The 21727-nt window shown below is 42.2% G+C and overlaps 1 protein-coding gene across 17 annotated transcripts in view; it reads right to left on the bottom strand.

Moving 5' to 3' along the window:
- Window positions 1-6468: 6468 nt before the first annotated feature.
- Window positions 6469-21727, bottom strand: part of ABCC9 (ATP binding cassette subfamily C member 9) — a 68506-nt gene continuing 53247 nt past the window's right edge. For all 17 annotated transcript variants that reach the window (XM_082280152.1, XM_082280158.1, XM_082280146.1 and 14 more), the window contains 11 exons: window positions 20085-20187; window positions 17742-17843; window positions 14872-14992; window positions 13777-13907; window positions 13120-13198; window positions 10147-10255; window positions 9812-9915; window positions 8931-9064; window positions 8600-8662; window positions 7288-7467; window positions 6469-6608 (listed from right to left, as the gene is read on the bottom strand). In XM_082280152.1, coding sequence (XP_082136278.1) covers window positions 7330-7467; window positions 8600-8662; window positions 8931-9064; window positions 9812-9915; window positions 10147-10255; window positions 13120-13198; window positions 13777-13907; window positions 14872-14992; window positions 17742-17843; window positions 20085-20187 — 1084 coding nt within the window. In that variant the 3' untranslated portion in view covers window positions 6469-6608; window positions 7288-7329. The remainder of the gene's footprint in view (window positions 6609-7287; window positions 7468-8599; window positions 8663-8930; window positions 9065-9811; window positions 9916-10146; window positions 10256-13119; window positions 13199-13776; window positions 13908-14871; window positions 14993-17741; window positions 17844-20084; window positions 20188-21727) is intronic.

Raw genomic sequence — 21727 nt, 5'->3', positions numbered from 1 at the left:
TGACATAAGTTATGGGATGGTTGTAAATCAGTTTCTAGGTGGGTTGAACATGGTTACACTGAGTCTCTAGCTGTGTTCCTAGAGTGTGGTGTCCGTTATGTTCTTCTCCTCTCTGGTCACTGGCTTTTCCAGGGTTAAATTGAGATTGTGCCAGTGACAGAGGGGAGATGCCATTCTCAAATTCAGACCTTATCATAGAATATCTGGCAACTCCAAGCCCTCAAATCTCAGATGCTGTGCTGGGAACTGAAGAAGCAGATGGCCCCAAACCTGAATAATTCAGCCACAGTACTCAGAGATTCTTAGACTCCAACCTTCCTGCCTCTGACAGAGAAATCTAATGGTCATATTGCTGAAAGAGTAAGGGCCTAATGTGGCTGGTAGAATAAAAACACATATAACCATTAAATAAGCAAGAATATGCTGCCTTGGGGCATCTGTGGCTGTGATCCTGAAGGGTGGTAGATCTGGACCATGTCATTTACACGAAGCTGCATTAGTTCCTTAGTTACATGGTTAAATATTTTACTGCACGTTGGAAGTGATATTTATGGATATAGCCCGAAAATCCTGAAGTAAATTAAAGGGAGAGTTAAGAAATGTCATGAGAATAGCTATGAGGAACTCTTTTGGGCAGTCCTAGCTGGGACTGTTCATTACTTACTTATACCTTTAATCCAAAGGTTGTATAACCATGTAATGTATTTATGTATAAAGCAGACTAATATACATACATGGGAATGAATGCAGTGGCCACTGAAATGTGCAGTGTGGTGTCATGAGCTGAATGCTGCATTATTATACAGCAGTTCTTGGGATGAAAATCCCCGTGTTCTATGACAAGCACGTGATGAATGACAATTACACCTAACAGAAACCAATTAAAAATATTTTTTAAATGACTGCTTGTTTATAGTGTTCAGAATGTGGTTTATTATATTAAAGAAATGAGCAGCTCCTGCCAGGAATGTCTGTTCTGTTTGCATGGGTAGTACCTAGCAGCAGATGAATGCTGCCAATAGTGAATAATTATTAGTAACTGTAGTAAATAGATTTTCTAAAAATCTCTCTTCTCTTGACAGAGTACACTTGGAAGCTTCTTAGCTTCATTCAAGCCAATGCTTTAAGCTATCCTGCCAAGACAGCATCAGCAAGTTGCTAATTTGTACGAGTCAGAGAACTTCTGCCTCAGGACAGTTTTTTTGATAATTTGAATACCTGATAGTCTTTCCCCACAGTTCTGCACAGAGGTCAATTCTAGTGGAGAAAAAACAGAGCAGTAAAAAACCAATGTGGAAATGATTGGGATGTTTGCATGGCAATGAATAATTTGATTTACAGTTTTGTTTTCAGACTTTTCTTAGTAGTCTCTTAGTTTTGCCTCTGAAAGGATTTATTTCCAAAGAAACTAAGGAGTTCTTCACATGCCACCATGGAATTCATATCAGAGAATTTACGTAACATATTTCGATTTTAAATAAGGCTTTCAAAAGATGCTACTCGAGGATACAAATATACTGAGTTAATTTTTGCTTTTAATCAAAACTCATGGGAGAATCATTGTTCCAGAGAGGTTTTTACAAGTGGCGCTGTGGTTTCAGTGGATACTTTAGAGCTGATTTCGACTGGCAGTATCACACTGGGGACACGGGGTTATAGTGCTTCCAAGGGGAACATCCTCCAGCTTCTGACACTGGCTAATGGAAATATGGTAATGAAAAGACGGCCCCTGCCCACAGCTTTTTTTATAAAGCTAGCTGTTGACTCAAGTGCATTATATGTCTACTTATTTATTTGATAAAATACCTACAAAGCTTGTGTAAAATGCTCATGTGAGGTTTCCTTCAGCTTATCATGATGCATTAGCAGAACTGTCTGTGAATGAATTAACATCTTTACGCAATAAAACACGACAGTCCATTGCTTTGGGAAGCAAAAAGAGCACAATCAATTAAATAAAGCAATTCATTGTACAAGGAGTTTTTACTACTTGACCACATTCAAAATTGTATTTATATTTTAAGAAAACACAATTCAATACAATTGCTTTTTGCAGAGGTTTTACATATAATGAGATGCAAACTTCTTTGGGCTATATTCCTGTTGGTACTAACTGAGTTGCATGGAGGTGTACAAATTTATAGCAGAGGTGTTCTGCTAGTTTACACAAACCTAAAAGGGGCTTGAGCAAGTGCTTGAGAAGCTTTGGAGAATATATTCTTTCAGCTGAATGATACAGTTGGGAAAAGCAGGCACACTCTTGCAAATAAAGAGCCTTTTCAGTTCTGCAGTGAGACTGGAACTTACAAACACTTGAGATACTTCTTGTGTGGATCACTTGGCCTAACAAAGCAGAGATCTCTCCCTGCAGACTTTGCCTTGCTTATGCCCCTGGCTTAACAGAGCTATCCCAAACTGCTCAGGGGAAGTTGCAGTGTTTCCCAGCATGATTAAATTCGGGCTCAGTAAAGGTTGTATGGGATATTTCTAGTTTAGAAGAAGCAGGGATGAGCTGTTACACGCTGTGATGAGTGTGATGAACGGCGACAGAACAGGAAGGTAGACTTTGATCTGTGCCAGCTGTTAGACCCGGCTCAAGGAGTAGGAAAGTTACCCACGGGTTGTAAGCCAAAGGTTAAGAAACACTGCTGTGGCTCCACAAGCAGTTGCACAGCCAGTTTCTGTACTTTAAAGGGACCTGCAGGAAAGATGGGAAGGGACTCTGTGAGGGAGTGAAGTGCTAGGAGGAGGGGGAATGGCTTCACACTGACAGAGAGCAGGTTTAGATTGGATATGAGGAAGAAATTGTTCCCTGTGAGGGTGGGGAGGCCCTGGCACAGGTTGCCCAGAGAAGCTGTGGCTACCCCATCCCTGGCAGTGTCCAAGGCCAGGCTGGATGGGGCTCTGAGCAAGCTGGGATAGTGGAAGGTGTCCCTGACCATGGCAGGGAGTGGAACAAGAGGAGCTTTAAGGTCCCTCCAAACCCAAACCATTCTGTGATTCTATGATTGGCAACAAGGGATCTACTCCTTCTATTTTGCTGTTTCTCTTCCAGAAACAGTTACCAGAAAAATGAATGCAGATGGGATGAGAAATTGTAGGTACAAAAATGCTGCTAGCAAGGATTTTCTTGCTATTTTCTAAGTCCGTGAGAGACTTTTCTCTCTCACAGAAGAGGTAGCAGAGTTATGTAAACAACCAAGCCACCTGCAACCTTGAAAAGTCTTGTTTATGGTATAGTAGAAAAATATTTTGACAATGGATGTTTTAGGATTTTAGCCAATCACCCCAAGGGGTGGCTGGTCCTTTGTCCAATTAAACTATGAAGAAAAAAGTCTATAAAAGAGTTTGTAAAATAATTAAATAAATCAATCTTGCTGCACAATTCCTGCCTGTTCGATCTCCTCTTCCTCCTCCTCCCTATGGCTGCAGGACACAGTGATATACCGTAGGAACCAAGCCTGCGGTAATAAGAAATACTATTTAGGATCTACTACAGAGATGACTTTCGTCTGTCCATAGTTAATTTTACACATAGCCAGTGTTCACATTCAAAGCTCCTTTGCAAAAGGAAGAACTTCATAGTTCTGAAGCATAATATCACAATAATGAAAGCTTGCTTAGTTTAATGCTTAGAAAAACAAACCAACCCCAAACCATGATGCCACTAGAGTAAGTGTCCCCCTGAAGAGCAGGGGTGTTATGACAGAAAGACAGGAAAGGGGAAAGGAGAGTGAGTGCAGAGCTGTGTGAGAGAAGAAATGGGGCAGGGGGCATGGAGCTCAACTGGGAAGGAGTGGGAGGGAACAGGCAGAATGAGGAGCATCCTGAGATAAAGCAGGAGCCTCAGAGGGCTATGATATAAGATGATGGTGAAGAAAAAAGAGCAAGGAGTCTGTGGAAGAGAAGAAGGGCCTACGAGCAGAAGAGGCAGTGTGAAAAGAGTCAAAGATGCAAAATCTCCAGGCTAATGTTTCCTTTACTGTGCACATGCCACAGCCTTAGGAAACTGCTCCCAAGTGGGACACATTTTAGACCTTTACATGAAACCAAACCAAATTTGTTTCAAAGATTTCATCCCTTCTGCACCCTTTTCAGTAACAAAACAGCTGTGCAGCTATTGGAAACACCCTCCTCCTTTAGTGGGAAACACAAAAACTGTTCAGCCTAAGCCCTTGGTGAGTCTGTACCATCATATGGACAGCAGCTATAGCAGGAGGAGATCTCCTGTGTCTGCAGCAGGTGGTTTATGTTCTCTTGTAAGATTTGTCTGTGTTGAATAGGATTAATTGCTTTAGAAATGAGATTGTGCTTTTAAACCTGCTGGGCAGCAGTGGGACACGCTGCAGTAGTCACCCAACACTTCATTCGTGGTGAATATAACACTGGGGCCAATATTCCTGCACTCCTCCCTCCAAAGAACTGGAGCATGATGAGGTTCTCCTCACCACATCAGAGATTTTCTGTTCCACATGTTCAAACAGCAGAGTTCACTTCTACAGGCGTGGGTGAGCAAAGATGCTTCTCACACCTGTAATGGCTCTGGGAAAAACCTAAGAGAAAAGAGGTGCTAATTATTGACCCTCTTAAGTACTACAAGACACAGTCCCAGGCCCGTGGCAGCCCTTTAATGTGGTGGGAACAGGGATCTCACTGGAGTGGTTGGCACCACTTAAAATAAATCAGGATTGCATCGCCACCAGAGACACACAGATCAACAAAGCTTTTTGTACTTCATCTTTGTACCAAGTCTGACAGCAGGGAATCCAATTAGCTTTTCCCTGAAGACAATTAAATTAAATCAAGAATAATTTTGGCCTTTTGGCCATGAAATTTGGATAACAATATGTGCTTCTGCTGCAGGCATCTGCTTTTTAAAAATGTATTTTATTTGTATGACAAAGGTCAGCATAGGGAATTGATCCAGAAAAGAGCAAAAATTTTTTCACAGCAGTAGACAGGGAAATCACAGAAGTACTTCCCCTCATAAAATGTTCAAGACTGAGCTCTTTTGTTTAGTTGTGTCACACAGCTTTTATTTCCAATAATTCAGAGAAAATAAAAACCTCCAAAAATCAATTTAAAAAGATAAACCACTGTATCATTTTTACACTGCCAGACTAAACGTAATCCCAATTTCAAGTCCTACAACTTCTCCAAAATTAATTGCATTTTTGGGCATGAGGGGAGGGGGCAAATACTGTGCATTATGTTATTTTAATGACACTAAAAATACGCTTAAGTGCGCTTAAGTCTTCCTGAATTTTTTAGCAGTAAGTGAGTAAGAATGACCTTGAGTATTACCAGTGAAGCTGATCTCTCAAGATGTACCTTTGAAAATATGCCTGTGAAACTCCATTTGGCTGTTTACTGCCCATGGGTCAGAATCTAACCACATGTGAAAGTCAGGTGCAGGCAGCCTTTGCAAAGCTGCCTGATGTAAATATGTGTCCAACTTCACCTGCATTCTTGAGGATCTAGCAATAATTTGAAAATCACACCTCCTTGCACTAGATCTGATTTTGAGGTAGGCCACAAATGTGTAAAGGAAAATAAAGATTGTCCCCAAATAGAACTTGAAGGACTAAAGACATATAAAAAAATTAGTGGTTGGCTAATCACATGCCATTTTAAGCAGAATATTTTAGTGGACATGATTAAAGGATTGGCTAATATCAAGTTTATAAATTCAGATCAACTTCAATACAAAGTCTGGAGGTACTGTACAAAATTCCTCTATAAGCCTATCAAAGCATGCATAATCATAGTATGATTTGAATCTTTGATGAAAATTGGAAGAATGAATATGGATTTAGGAACTGACTGTAGGAATAAACCATCGTTGTGCTGAAAATAGTTTTGTCACAACTGAAGCGTGCTTACGAAAGTGAAGGACAGGAAGAATGTCCTTATTCCTGATGAAATTCCTTTCCCTCATTCACTGCCCCTCCACTACAACTTGGAGAGCAAAGTTTATGCCTTTGGAATGCAGCAGATTGCCCCAAGCATTATGGGCTTGGATGTTTTTCCTAATTTTTCCCTCTGGGGACAGGATGCATCTGGGGAACCTCTTGCTTCCTTGACAAACTGCACGATTTTATTGCTGGATCCAGCATTAACATATGCAGTTTATAAGATCAGTGCATTCTTTTGCTCTCTTTAAAGGAAAATGAAGTCAATAAAAAGTCTAAGGAAAATGCCAAATTCCCAAGAAGTGAAAACTTCTCCCTCTGTGTGGGCATGTGTGTGTGTGTGAAGTTTAGTAGCTTTGAATAAAGTGACATTTTTATTGCTTCAAGGCATGCGTGTATAGCAATAGGCTTTATTCTTTTGGAAGATAGAAGTGTGAAAAGAAAAGCTCTAAAAAAGCAAAACAAAAAAAAAAAGGTAAAAGTGATGTTACACTGAGTAGAAAATATTTGCATTTCATCTGTTTAAAAATAAGCTGTTAAAATGCATCGTGTGGCTCTTCACATGTCAGCCCGGACAAAGGAAGCGAAGATGCCATCTTCCTGGGAAAGCAGGTTCTCCGGAGTATCGTATTCCAGGATGTTCCCTCGCTTCATGACAATGACCAGGTCTGCAGTGAGGATGGTGTGAACCCGGTGCTGGCACGAAGGAAAGCAAACAGAGGTTTTCATTTGGATAATTCTCACTAATGGGCCTCATGCAAGGCAAACCCCGTCAGGGAAAGGCTGTCCCTGTTTACAGCAATATTTGGAATAGATCCCTGTACTTCAACCTGAAGAGATCTTCAATTATTTTACAGGCTCTGCCACCAAGCCTAAAAATACTAAAAATAAATGCACTGTCAGGTGTTATAGCATCTTGCTCTGCTCCTTGTTCTCTGCACTCCAGCAGTCTGCTCTCCATCTATCTCAGGGCACTCCTGGGCTGTTCCTTCTGTAAATCCCTCTGAGATTTAATTTGAGCATGCTCCAGGCAACAGCTTAATCCCATAGGCTACAGGTTTGAAACCAGTTTGAGTTTAATTTCAAGGCCATATGAATACAGCCAGTCAGGTATAGATGGGATGAACTCTTAAAAGTGTGATATTTCACTACACAGGCTGAAAGTCAGCGATCACTTCATGGGTTGGATTTCCTTGACATGGTAGTTTCAATGTCAGCTGCATGTCTAAGATTTAGGTATGGTCAGCATAAATAATCATGAAATTAAACAAACCCAGGAACCACAGAAGAAACACCTTCTTGCACTGTCCTCTCAGAAGCTGTGCAGTAGAAAGGAAGCAAAGTGAAATGAAACTGAAGAGGTAAAAATAACTACCAAAGAGCCAGAAGTCCTGTGAACAGGGTGGACTGAGAGAGTCTACTTGTGAGTCTTCACCAAAGTGGTGAACAGGCCGTTCTCTTTGAGGAGTAAGTTTGAGGCAGTGTCACATTCAACTAGAAAGCCCTCAGAAAGGACTAGGACAAGACTGGCATCCAAGATGTGAGATACGCGATGCTGGAAAAAAGAACAGAGAAACAGGTGGGTGAAGGAAGGATCAGCTGTGAATGAGGAGAAGGAATGAAGCCAGCTCCATGAGGAAAGCTACATATTAATGTGTGCTGTTTCACTTGGGACACTGACTTTGGAAAGGCAAAGCCAAAGAAAAGTGAGATTCCAGCCAGAAGGACAATACAGCATGCAACTGAAGGACAACAACTTCACCACCAGGATCTTCGTCATTTACACAGCCAAGAACCTTGGAGCACATTGTAAATGAGCTGGGTTAAGTGGCTTGCCTGACACAAACTATTCACTGACAGGCTTGAAACCAGAGTCCAGGAGGCCTGACTGTAATCTCTAACCACAGGACTGGATTCCAGACAAGGCAAATGAAACAGCTGTTGAAACACGTATTTATCTCGTGGAGAAAACCTCTGTTTCTTGAGTAATGTCACTGTCAGAAGATGGAAATATTCTTAATGGTATCCAGCACATGTCTGTGCATGTGTATGCATGGACATGCATGGATATATGGAACTTTTGGGCACTGGAAGTGGCAGGAAAATGGGAAAAAACATCATAAACCCTTAGCTGAAAAGGTATTATTTTGGGAGGTAATTCCCATTGTTCCAGTTTTTAAAACCTTTATTGTCAACCCAGCTTTTTATTCCAAAAGACAGAAAAGATAGCCCAACTTTACAAACCACACCAAGAATATTTTGAAATCTCAACTCATAAATTTGTGCCGTGATTGTAGGCACTATACATACATAGCCTTCAGAGGTAAAATCCAAACCTAGATTTTGATCCAACTTTCAGTAATGGTTCAAGCCATGCATTTGGTTTCAATTTTTTAGTGAGAATGACTTCAAATTTTGTTGGAGACAATGCAGATATTGAAGTTCCCTGTAAAGTCTTTGTTCGGATCCAAGTGTTTTAGTTTAATAGCAAGACAGCATTTACTGCAAAATTTCAGGTTGATAGTAGGTGTCTGACTTGTTCTGCTTTCATGGGAATATTCTGGACTCGTGGTTTAGTTCTGTTTTGTGATTTTTTTAGTTTTATACAGTGGTGTTTAACTGGTGGAGGGCAAGATTAACTGCCTGAGGAATGAGGGAAAAAGAGCTTTTTCTGGCTTAATACTTACTGCTATTGTTACAACAGTGCGGTCAGCAAAAGCAGTCATCACAACCTTCTGCAAGATGTTTTCCTGTAGGAGGAAAAGGCTCACTTCAGTTACTTCATCCTGTTACTTCTAATTCACTTGTTTTCAAGCATATTCCACACTATCTCTTTCCCAGCAGTGAAACATCACACCTGTGAAAACAGGGGTTCTCGAAAGCATTTCATCTTATCCTGAGAGAAACAAAACCACGGCCAGCTTTTTCTGCTACAGAGATCTCACGGCTTCATGGCTGACACTTAGGGAAGATGGCTTTCTCCTGGTAGATCCATAATTAGCTAATTGCTGTACTCACTGTGGCCATGTCAATAGATGCTGTGGCTTCATCCATGATGAGGATGCTGCTCTTGCGGACAAAGGCTCGGGCCAGACAGAAGAGCTGCCTTTGCCCCACACTGAAGTTCTCCCCTCCTTCTGTGACCATGGCATCTGTAACAAAACAAGTTCCTGTGAATCTTGCACCCCTGAAATGCTGCCCCTGAGGAGCTCTGCCTGTGCACTATTCCAGGGCCAAGCAAAATTCCCATGAAAGACAATAACCATAATCTTGACTGACCAGTGGGATGGAGGGATACCAAGAAAAATGAGCACAGCCTCTTGGGAAAGGAGAAATATATCACTAAACAAACAGTTGGCACAAATTGATAGGAAATCTGGTAGGCTGCAGGGTAATATCTTAGTAATATGAAATATGCTTGATATGGAAATAAATGTATGAGTTTTCTTCATGAAACGGATCTGCAATGGTAAGAAAAATGCTCTGTCAATGTTTACAGCTCTGCTGGCAGAGCCAGGTTCTGCTAAAGGAGGTAAAATTGTTTTTTTTTTTCTCCTTACTAATTATCCCACTATGATCATAGAATCACAGAATATTCTGAGTTGGAAGGACCCCACAAAGATCATCAAAATCCAACTCCTGGCCATGCACAGGATAGCCCCAAGAATCACACCATGATGCTGAGGTGTTGCAGGATTTTTCCACAGTGCATGGGAAAACAGACTATTCTTCAGCTTTTCAATAAGAATATTCCCTCTAGCATGAAGAGAGAATCTTCACTATTTGCCTGTCAGCTCCTACATGATGATCCAGAGTGTCAGATGGGATGGATCTGTTTATTTGTGTGCCTGCATGATCCCATTATTGGTCCATGGTGCCAGAGATTGGTTCAGACATACCAAGGCCTCCTGGCAATGACTTGACCATGTTCTTCAACTGAGCAATCTCTAGAGCTTCCCAGAGTCTATCATCGGTGCACTTGCATTCAGGATCCAAATTAAAGCTGCAAAGAAAACAGTAACAGGAATCTTGCTACTGCAATTACCTTCAGGCCTTCTGCAAATGAACACTTTGGCATTGTGTGTGTCACTGGATGTCCCTTGGGCAGGCTGTGCAGATGGATTGGACTGAGCTAGGAAGGTTCCTTGCCTTTTCCATCCTCTCCTGTTGCACAGCTCCCATGGCAGGCAGGCTGTGCAATGCTGCCTGCCACCCCCTGATGGCATACACCTACCGGATGGAGCCACTGAACAGGATCGGGTCCTGGAGAATGATGGAGAGCCGGGAGCGGAGCGTGTGCAAAGGTAGTTTGCTGATGTCTATCCCGTCAATCACTATCCTCCCTGTGTCAAACAACACGCAGAACATGTGAGGGAATTGCACAAAGCACATGATCCACAGATAGCTGGCAGAAAGGTGGGACAGCCCCTCTAGGCTGGTGTCCAGATGATGGGACACTGTTTCTGTGAGCTCTCAGCACTGTCAGACACAGGGGGAAGGTGAATGTATCTAATAACACAAGCCAGGGATGTCCCAGCTTTAGCAGTGACACTGCCACCTTGCTCTTCTCCTTTTTCTTCCCCCCACCCTCCCTTAAGGGAAATACATGGGTTCCTTGCTATGTGATTAATGATTGAAGGATAATTTATTATGGGTCAACTTGAGTTTTACAGCCCAACAGAGAAAGAACAAGAGCAACTTACGTTGCTGTGCCCTTCTTTGTTCCCCTTGAATTCAACAGTTGCAGAAGATATTTTGAGAGGTGCACAATTTCTTTTGCATAACATATATATGTATATGCAACCCATTCACCAGGAGCCAAAACTATCCTTCTGACTCCAGGAGGAGCCGGGTAGCATTAACTTTGTAATGAGAGGCAGATCAGGAGAACAGAAAGGATGTTCTGTTCCAGGGAATTTTAATTCCATTCACCTACAGCTCAATTTCATTTGAGTGTGTGGTGTGAATTAACCACTTACTGTGCTGCTATTGTGAGATTACTGGGAGCAGTCACATTAATCTTCACCAACAAGAAGTTGCTGCAGCAGCTAGGATAATTGGTAAAAAAGAGGATTTCTAGTCACTGCTTCAGGTCAATGAACACATGGATATCCTCTGAAAATCTGATTTATGATGTGCTGGGTGTGGCAACTGCTGATATCCAGGCAAGGGAGATGGGAAAAATGTACAAGAGAAACTGGTTGGCTGTTCTGTAAGTAGAAGATGGTGAGAAGGGCAGAAGGAATTTTTTTCATTTAATTCTCAAGTAAAATCCAGGAGTGACTGACCCCACTGACTTCCTCTGAACATAGAAACATCTTTCAGTTTATGGGGAAAGGGTGGAAACTGAATGAGGATATGGTAAAGGGTATTTCCATCAGGCACTTCTGCAGTTTTCATGTGGATTGCTTCACCAGGCAGCTGCACTCCTCCCTGGGATGTACCTAACCCTAATTTCATCAGCTGTCTCTCCCAACAGTAAGAACTTAACCATGAACTGGCAGGCATGTGGATATTCAGAGCTGTGTATGTGTGTCCCTTCTGTCATTCCCAATTCTCATGATTCTGCATTTTGTAGGTTGTTCTCTGACCCTGTTCCAGTGGAAGATTTCATCCCCCCCTAGCTGGACTACTTCTATTATTTTTGTTTTATGCTTTTATTATATGGTCAGAAGAATCAAGATTTTATCTGTAAGGTGCAAAGTCCAATTATTTTCAGACTTCAAGAAAGTCCAAATCAGGTTATAGGACTTCTGCTTGAGGCATTGGCGGTTGCATAAACTTAAGTAATTACTTTTCTTCATAAACAAGGACATTAGAGTGGGTTAGCAGAACATGAGGCGGAATAAGGAGGGAAAAATTAGTATGGCATGCCTGGGGAATAGGGAAATGCGTATTTGATATGGAGCTAGGAAAAGAAAAGAGGAGATGAGAGGACTAAGGGGAAAAGTAAATTTGAGAGGAGTTGGGAAACTGGGAAAGGAGTGAGAGATGGTCAAGCAAGACACAAGAGAAATGAGAGGTTGTTTGAACAGAGGGCAAGAGAAGGGAAACACTAAACAACAGAGAAGCAAAAACAGGGAAATAAAATGGGACAGATACAAATTTAAGGAGATAATGAAGACCTAAGGAACAACATGAATGAAATCCTGGCTCTAGTAAAGTTACTCGAAATCTTGTTATATAACTTTTATTAGAGTCAAGATCCCACCCAGAAATGGACCAGCACAGAGGCCAAATATGGGTCCATCTGGGAGAGGGGTGTGCACAAAGGATAAAAAGAGCTTAGTTAGAAAAGGCTTAGACATTCCCATTGGGAAAAATCAGGGATACAGAAGAAGGAGACAAAGAAAATATACAGAAAGAAGACTTAAGTAGAAAGAAACTTCAAGCTGGCCATAAGCATAGTTATTATTTCTTCGCAGTATTTATATATCCAGGAATCCTGGTCATGAATGAGAAGCCTGTGACCATAGACGCATACAGGCACAGAACCACAACAAAAGCAAGTATTAGCTGCATCAGATTCACTTATCCTCCCACATCCTACTGGGCTTTCCCACGCAAACACTCCATGCACAAGGGCTAAATTAGAAATGTGGAAATCTTTGGAAAAAAAGATGACTTTCTAGTGGTTTTCTATAGTCCTGCAACAGCACACATGTATCTGTATTATAAATCCTGAAAAGCAGTTCCTGCCAATTAGCTGGAACAGTGAAATGCTGCAGGAGTGAAAACACAGCAACATTTTCTCAACCCTTTAGTCAGAATCTGCTGCAGTTGTGGGAAAGCACAATAAAATAAAAAAAGAATCAAGGGAATGGACTTGTTGAGTTCTAGTTTCTATTCTGCTAATATTTTGACAGCTATAATAAGTTTATGCTATCATTCTTTAGGGAGAAATTTAGACTCCAGAGAGTTACATATTTTTTGTCCTATCTCAAAAATTGCATTTTGTTTTGTCAGACCATACGCAAATTTTTTTTTTTTAAAAATTAGAAATATAATCTGTGCACAACATTTCCTGGAAGAACCAAGTGCTACTCACAATAGGACACTTTGTACTTTGAAGGCATGACACTTCCAATCAAATATCTTCTGAGCCAGAGAACCAGTTTATAAACTATCAAAAAGGCTCCTCACTTCTTCTGAGGAAATAAGGAGGGAGCAGGTTGAGGAGTGACAACATATTCTGGGGAAAACTGACCATCAAAAATGTCCACCATTCTGAAGAACGCCAAGGACAGGGAGGACTTGCCGCTGCCGGTGCGACCACAGATCCCAACCTGCAACAAAAGGAGGATGTCACTTACTCACAGAGTACTCACTTACCACTTACTCCTTACTCCTTGCTTACACCTGCAGTTCTTTTGGGAAAGCTGCACAGATGAGTAGAAAGGTCCTTCCCAAGGGCAGGTGGCACACTAGGGAAAACACAAAACAGCACAGCGAGCGCACTCCCCTTTCCTGCCCCTCATCACAAGGACTTGTCCCGGGAGCATTTCAGTATTTTAACCAGGATGCCAATGACACTGCATGCTGAAATGTGAGATACACTTGTGTTTTTACACAGTACACTTTGATGTTCCTCTAATTTATCTGCCATCTAGGCTCACTTTTATGCAAGGAAAATGGACTTGGAAAGACATGGGACACTCAGAAGAAAAACTGATCCCAGCCAAGAGTAAGCTTTTATCAGAGTAAGTTCTTGATCTGTGCCCAGGGACCTCTGAGAGGACTGTAAATGTATATATCTGCCGCTGCAAGTTGTTAATCTTGTTCTTCTGGCACTTTAGAAAGGAAAACACAGTAACAAAGGATCTGCAGCAGAATGAGGATGATGGGCACTTGCTTGATATGATACCTTTTGCCCTGGTTTGATATAGGCCTTCACATGCTTCAGAACAGGCTTCAGGTTGTTTTCATAGCGAACACACAAATTTTCAATCTTGATTTCCCCCTCCTGGGGCCAGTCTTTGGGGACCTGAGAGGGATCTGAAATAGTTACAGAAAAACAAACTGAAATGAGTGCTGCCAGAGGGTCACCCTTTATGACAGTCCCCTTTCCCTCTCTCTTCTGCCTGGGCACCTTCCTTTAAGCCACTGGAGAAATGGAGCCCCATTTCGCTGTCAAGGGGAGGCTGGGCTGGGAACTGCCTGGCAGGCACTTGGCTTCCAGATCTCCACACATGGGGAGAGAGGACAGATACTAAAGCATCTCTTGGCACTGCAACAGGGAGAAGCCAAACGAGCAGAGAACGTGGTGTCAGGGCAGTGTTAATGTGGCCTTGGATCAGCGACCAGCACAGGAAGGGCAGCTTGAGGAAGGAAGTTGTTACTGCCACGCAATGTGAGCTGTTGACATTATCACAGCTCGTGTTTCATCCTGATTTGCGAATACACATCAGCTTTTGTCTCTGGACTAAGGAGCTTGGCTTTGCAGGGAAGCTTCTTGACCTACAAGCCTTTGCTTGCACTTCAACCACTTCTAAAATAGCAATCAAAGCCAATTTGAAGTGTGTGGAGCACGAATTCCAATGTGAAGCTCAGAGAAGAGTAGCTGAGATCTGCTTGCCAACATGGCCCTATCCTGTAGTCCCCACCTGCTACAAAGATCAGAGATTTTGAAGCATGTGACATTTCTAATTTTTATCCCTATTTTTGTTTTCTGAATAACTTATATGGGTGTTTCGTTCATCTCATCTATAACTGCAGAATTTTCTGATTGTACTACAGGATCCTGCTCTGTCTCCTTTGATAGGATTTTTTTTCATGTTGACTAACATGAGCAACATATTTCATAGCTCCTTTTAGCTATCCTTGTCACTCACACCAGTGGCTGTTACTACACCTCAGTGAGAACAGATTTTGGCCAGAGAGGTGTGTACATTTTGCATGACCAAGTCTACCATTCTTTCACATGACCATGTAAAGCCCCAAAAGGATTAGAGAGCAATACCCAGGTAGCCTTCGTAGTTCTCAGACTCCATGTTCAGGAAGCTGTGTACTTTTTTCACTGCACCCATCTGCACCTCCAGATCAGCCAGATTCCTCACTACCCAGTTCAGGTAGTTGGTTATCTGCATCATAAAACGAAGACAAGGACAGGGTTCAGCCTTTTTTCTGTTCATCTACCCATTTGGAAATAAAGGTTGGATACACTTATGAAAATCCTTGGCCTGACCCAGCACAGTGGGACTCTTTTCAACATTACAACAGTTCAAGACCCAGTGCAACAGCATCAAATCTGTAAGAAGACAGTCATACTCCAACACTATTAGCCCTAAGACAGTAATTTAGTGCTTGGTATTCTCATCCTTGTTTTTTGAAGGAGAAGTATAGAAAAGTTGTACCTAAACTCTGACTGATTGAGGGAATCTCTTGTTTTCAGCATCTAATAATCAGCACTAAAACATGTCTTCTTTAAGCACACAAACACAGAAAAGAACCAAAATTGAAAGTGCTGCTTGGAAATATTTTCTATTATATATATTCTAATCTTTTGAAGACTGCAACTAAAGATTAAGGAAGTTCGCCATTTGCAAATATATTGAAAAGATTTTATGATAATTTCATTTCTGTTTCTGCCTGTGCATATTTAGATAATCCATTTATCTCTGTGGAAAATATGAGAAGTTTTTAGCATAGAAATATATGAGGGAAAAAATGTGTTATCAGTTCAGCAATATTTCCTTCCTGGTTTTTATTCTCATTTGTGATGAAAAGGATTTGATCAATAATAAAATCAATAGTAAAGGTAATACTTTTAGTAGATAATAGTTGATGATTAGTTCTCTAACAATACTCAGTAGCTCAGACAAACTCTTTTCTAGGACTTACTATTTAAGGCTGAAGATTGGAAATCTGTTTCCTAAGTCGGTATTCAGGTGCTTCTATAAAAAAATCCTCTTATTAGGAAGATTGCCAAGAACCATTAAAAATCGAGATATTTTATGTACCTGAATGAAGGTTTAGAAACTTAAAAATAAAAACACCTTATGCAGAAACATATTCAGAGAAAGGCTTTGCCATTTTTTTTTGGTGGGTGCCAAATAAGGACTTTATTAAGAATAAATCACCCAGTCTCACTTCTTTACCACTAACCTAATACTGATGCAATAAGAGAATGGTAAATAATTTTAACTGAGATTCAGAAAAAATTGTTGTTAATTTAGAGGACTTGGTTGCTTGCTTTATCCTTGAGATAGAGTTCTTGATGGGGTATTCTCTCCTTCATGTTCAGAAACCTGCTCATTTGGTGTCCAGCTTTTGAGTTAGGAAGTTACAGAAATGGGAAAGTTTGCAGATGAGCAAAACATTGTGGAACTGCTGCTTGCAGTGGCAGGCTGCTATCCTAGATCTGGCAGATTTGATAACACAATCTGGCAGCCAAAAAGCTCTTCCCAGTATCTCAGGCTTCCTCACAGTTGTGCAAGGGAGTTGGCAGTGTTTATAAAAGAGGAGAGAATAAACTCAGGATGTAAACACAACCTTGGTACAAACAGTTTTCTCTCATCCAGGTCCAAATATCAGCCCTCTCTGAGCTTCAAAGAGAAATTATTAAAAAAATTATGTCAGGGGACACAGGTAATGATCCAGCTGCCTTCAAAAGTTCATCAGGGTTATTGTGGGGGAGGAGAGAGACAGGTGATCACTTGTTGGCTACAGCTCTTCTTCACCTTCTGTGCCAGACTTCAGCACATGCCTATTTCACACTAATGAACTGTTTGCAAATACAGGCTAAAACAAAGAAGCCAATGATGATACAGACATCCTGGCGCTTCCAGATCCCTGCTAATGAAGCAGCATTACCAGGAATGTTTTCAGAGTGAAGCTGAAGCCCTGGGACTGATTCTCTGTTGTTGACAGATTCTCACACTGTTGCAACAGCAGCACAGAGGGGATCTAAGGCCACCCTAAGGCAGCTGCTGAGGACTTTCTTTTGTAGCCACGGGCTCACCAGCATTTATATGCAAAGACAGATCTCAGTGTTAGACCCAAACCTTTATCCCTCCCTCACAGCAGTGCTTCAAAGCAGCCAGATTTTTGCCATGCCAGCCATGGTTTCAAAAGTTTTTCCTGCCACTGTCATCATCCTGCCTTTGTCCCCACACTTGTGGTTCATTCAGTAATATTTCTACTTTCTGTGGTGATTGTCATTCATTCTGTGCTCATGATAAACACTCAGCCTCTCTTGCAGCCAGGTATACTAAAATACTGTTCCTTCTTCTCACTGCTAATGACAGTGGCAAAAGTAACCAGCTACTGGACCACCACAACCTTGTCATCTCTGACTCCATCGCCTCTGAATTCCTAGTGCTACCTGGCATGATGAACCATGCCCACAAAGGTCCCAATCCCCAAATCCATTCACAATTGCATGGACAATCTTGGGCATCTCAGTAGTTTTCCTCCAAAGGCAAAACCATTAATTCTGTTTCTTCGGCAATTATTTTGTTTGATCTTTGGTTAAAAATTACCCAGATGATGACAATCTGTATTTCCTGGCAGCTTTTGCCATGTAGAGGTGGAACCAGCAGTGTGTTGTACAAAACAGAGTGCACAGCAGGTCCTCTTACGCATTTTTAATTTTCCTGCTCCGCTTCGGAGCACGCAGGGCCTGGGAATGGTTGTGTTTTTTTAATTGGCTCATAAAACCTGAAGCAAGTCCAAGTTGCCCTGAACTCCCTCAGCTCTGGCTCGAGTCCATTATTTTCAGGATTTTTTTTTTCAAGATGAAGAAAGCTGGGAGATGACCATGTACACATAAAAATATTATAAAAATAATGTGTTGGTCTGCAAGTTCTTACACTTGGCCTTGGCACGTACCGTCAGAGCGTACAGGAGACCCAGCCCCACAAAGCCTGAGTGTGGCCCTTCGGTGATGGAAGTGACAGCAGCAGTCAGGACAATACAAGCACCCAGGTAATCCTGGAATGAGAGACAGGGGGACAAAAAAGGGGAAAAATGCAGCAACCAGAACATTTCTTTACCTGCGGAGCAGTTTTGCTTTACCAAGAATTATTTATATAATGACACCTAGTCCTTAATTTTGGCTTGGTTTTTTCCCTGGAAAAGGTCATCGTTGTGATGCCCAACCTGAAATACTCAAAGCAACTTGCTGAACACAACTGAAACAGGCCAGTAATTGCTGAAAATCCATTTGGGCTAGGGCATCCCATGGTGGCCACCCCAAAAAGAGCAGGGATCAAAAAATCTAATAAACATATTTTAAAAAGAATCATGAAAAGGATATAACAGTGACACCCCTAATTCCCAGCACTAAAACAAATCAACTCCAGTCTCTTCACTCTCCTTCAGGTCTTCTGAAATATGGGTTTGCCTCCTCAAAAAAAGGAAGTATCATTGACTTCACAAAGTCCATGAAGGCTTTTGCTAGAATTTATACAGGTCATCCACATGTTTTATTGGCAGAAGCTTTGCAGGAGCTGGAATCCATTTTCTTGATGCCTATCTCAGGTTTGAAGTTATGCAACATGTCATCTCATGGAGTCAAGGTGCTCATTAATGGGATATAGTTGGTATCTGCTGCCTACATTACATTTACTTTGGATCAAATTTTCCATTCATTTTTCTCCTCCTGTTTGATAGTGCCCTGTCAGGAATCTTTCCTTCTGAGATTTGAAATGAGGGCTGCCTAGTTCATCTGTCTATAAAATGTGTTGATGAGCAGAATACAGACTCAAATTTTAGGGGAGAATGGATTCAAACTGACAGAGGGAGGAGTTAGATTGGATACAAGGAAGGAATTGTTCCCTCTGAGGATGGTGAGGCCCTGGCACAGATTTCCCAGAAATGCTGTGGCTGCCCCATCCCTGGCAGTGTCCAAGGCCAGGCTGGATGGGGCTCTGAGTAACCTGGGAGAGTGGAAGGTGTCCCTGCCCCTGGCAGGGGTTGGAACTGGATGAGCTTCAAGGTCCCTCCCAACTCAAACCACTCTGTGATTCTGGGATTCTGTGACTCACACCTATGGAGAATTACAAGCACAATGGTTTTGAACCTCCATCAGCAGCTTGGACAGGACTTAACAGCTGCTATTAAATCCCACAAACTTTTTGGTGCTCTTAGTACCACTGTGCCACTAGGCAGAGCTAACTGAACTATTCCTTGGCAAGACCACATTATTTCTAATGCTCTGATGAGGTGAGGCATATTCTTGGACCAAATTCATTCTGCATGTAAGCAAGTCTAAGACTGTGAGACATTAGCAGGCGTGTTCCAGGATTGGCTGTTGCTCTGTTATTTATCTGTCTTAGATTTGGAAGCAATTTCAGCTGACCTTGGATGCTGTAAGAAGCTGAAAGCTTCGAGCTGAAGGGAAAGCCTTGCCATCATGAGAAATGGAGAGTAACTTTGTTGCTCCAACAGGAAAAGAAGGTGAATATATAGTCTTTGATGTGAGGATTAATCATGCCTGTTGCTATTTATGTCTAGCAGAATCAGGCCACTGCTCTGTTTATTCACTGCTCTTTCTGTTTCAGATAAATAAGGGAATCACAGTTACTTTGCTTGCCTCTTCTTGCCTCACAGATCAGGAAAGTCCCTCATAGCTCCCCCAAAAACCAGGAGCCTGTGTCACTGTCAGTGGCTGCATTGTGCCCTGCTGTCATTTTCTTTCTGGAATCTAGTTCTGCTGTATTCTGTGGTATTAAACGATAAAACCACAAACAACATGGCCTTGCAAGGGTTTAGCTTACAGCCGTGGGATGAAACCTGCTGCTGGAGAGATAGTTCAAACCTGGGAGATCAGTGTGCCTAAAACAGCACTGGCAGAAGGATGGCACAGTTCACAAAACCACTGAAAAGCCACATTCTGCCTTGAAAGCAGTTCCTGCTGTGGCAGGTCTGTGGATGCTGCACAGTAGTAGAGAAAGCCTTGTTTGAAGTTATGTAAATGTTTGTTCTTGCACTCTCTTCAGACGCTAGACAGCACAGCAGCAGCAGATGAGGCAGACTTGTATTTTCTTACTCCTGGCCAAGAAAGCTGAAAAAACCCTCTGGGTTTAACATAACAATCCTGATCTATTTTAAGGAACTGTGTGTATAATCTCCTCACGAGATTAATACTCGTTATTATCTTCTCTGCATCAGGCAAAGTCTCTGTTTGCTTCCAAGGTTTCAAAACCATGGCTGGGACAAAACTGAACGTACCGTCCTGACCTCCAGCCATCTGTTGGCAGCTGACAGAAATAAGTAGGCAATGTTGTTCGTGTCCGTCAGCTCCAGCATACGTTGTTTAAATCTGGCTTCGTGCCTGCCGAGACCAAAGTTGTTACATTACAACACATTACACACTCATACACAAAAGGGTGAAGCATTAACTCTGCTCTGCCTCCCCTCCCCCCAGCCCAAAACCTTTTGCCCTTCTGTTTTTGCCGAAGTTTGGGTCAAAAGCTCTTCCCTGAGGATGCGTATCTGCTGCCACAGCTCCCCATAGCCAGAGCAACATATGGAGTAGGGAGGAATTTGTTTGACAAGCAATTCTGTTGGACAAGGGTTTGGACCAGAGGCTGTCCCCTCAAAGAGATTGCAATGCCAGGGTGCTGGGAAATGTTTTGTTTCCCAGAGCTGATCCACTTTTTATAGCGTTGCATTGCAGTCCACTCCTCCCTCCCACAGGTGAGTGCTGCTGTGGCCCCTCAGCTCCTCCTCATAAGCCGCTAGCAAAGGTACAGGGCTCCCCTGTCAGCTTAAACCTGATTTCAGAAGTTACCTGGCCAGCCTTAGGGCTCTTCAACAGGGTTGAAGGTTTCAACATCCCTAAGGTTTCAGGTAACGTGGATGTAGTGATCTATAAATCAAACCTTTCAGCTACTCAGCTCAGCTGTTTTCTCAACCAGTCACACTTTGCAACTCAGAAACTACATTCAGGGAGAGCTATGGATCACCTCTAAATTACAAAAATGAGTGGTTTTACCTCCACTGTCACTTGTTCCTCTCTCCCCCACACAATGCCATCAGATTTAAAAACCAGTGCAAGGATGCCAGAGCACTGAAGAGCCAAAGTACACACTGGGAGGGGAAGGGAAATCTCTATTGGTACCAGTGTATAAATTCATGGAGCCTTGTACAGTCAGATGGAAACCATGTTGTTGTTCCATATTCTATTGTCTGCTGAATACCCTCACTTGAATAAACCAGCTGAACTTCACTCAGCCGCTCAGTGTCTGTTTTATCTTCCATTTCAAAGTCTCAGGGCCCTGCTGTGAAGCACCTGTAACACATGTTCTTCCAAAAACTTCCTTTGTATTCCCTGCTATTTCCCACTGACATTCTATTTCCCGCTGCAGAGCTTGTAAACATGACAAACAACCTCCCCAGAACAACTGGTAACAGTAATGATGTGGGGAGGAGCAAGGATACACTGACTACTCTGCTCATCTGCCTTCCTGGCAACAAAACCACTGCTCTCTTAATGGAAAATCTGACATGCTCAATCTGTGTTTTCATCCACGTTCAGCTCATCTTCTGGGCACTTTCAGACTTTTATCCTGTCAGATGATGAACAGCAAAGGTCACTGAGATTGCTCTCTGATCCAACTGTACTGCTTTGTGGTAAGTTATGTGAGGAGCTGCTCAGTTTTATCCTGGAACATACTGAACCCAAACTGCAGAGAATGACTAACAGGACTATCAGTAAATATGAGTTTGCAGACAAAAAATGCAGGAATCTTCATGTTTGGTGGGCAGTGGAGCACAGGCAGGAAAATTAAATAGCTTCGATTAGCACCAGAGATCCTGAAAAACTCAACTGTTGGGGTGCCTTCAGGCTGCCTTTTGCTCTCTGCCATCCA

The sequence above is a fragment of the Coloeus monedula genome (assembly GCF_965178545.1).
Source record: "Coloeus monedula genome assembly, chromosome: 4".
NCBI lineage: Eukaryota > Metazoa > Chordata > Aves > Passeriformes > Corvidae > Coloeus > Coloeus monedula.
Note: the sequence above shows the minus strand (reverse complement) of the source record. Positions and strands in the feature narration are given on the sequence as shown.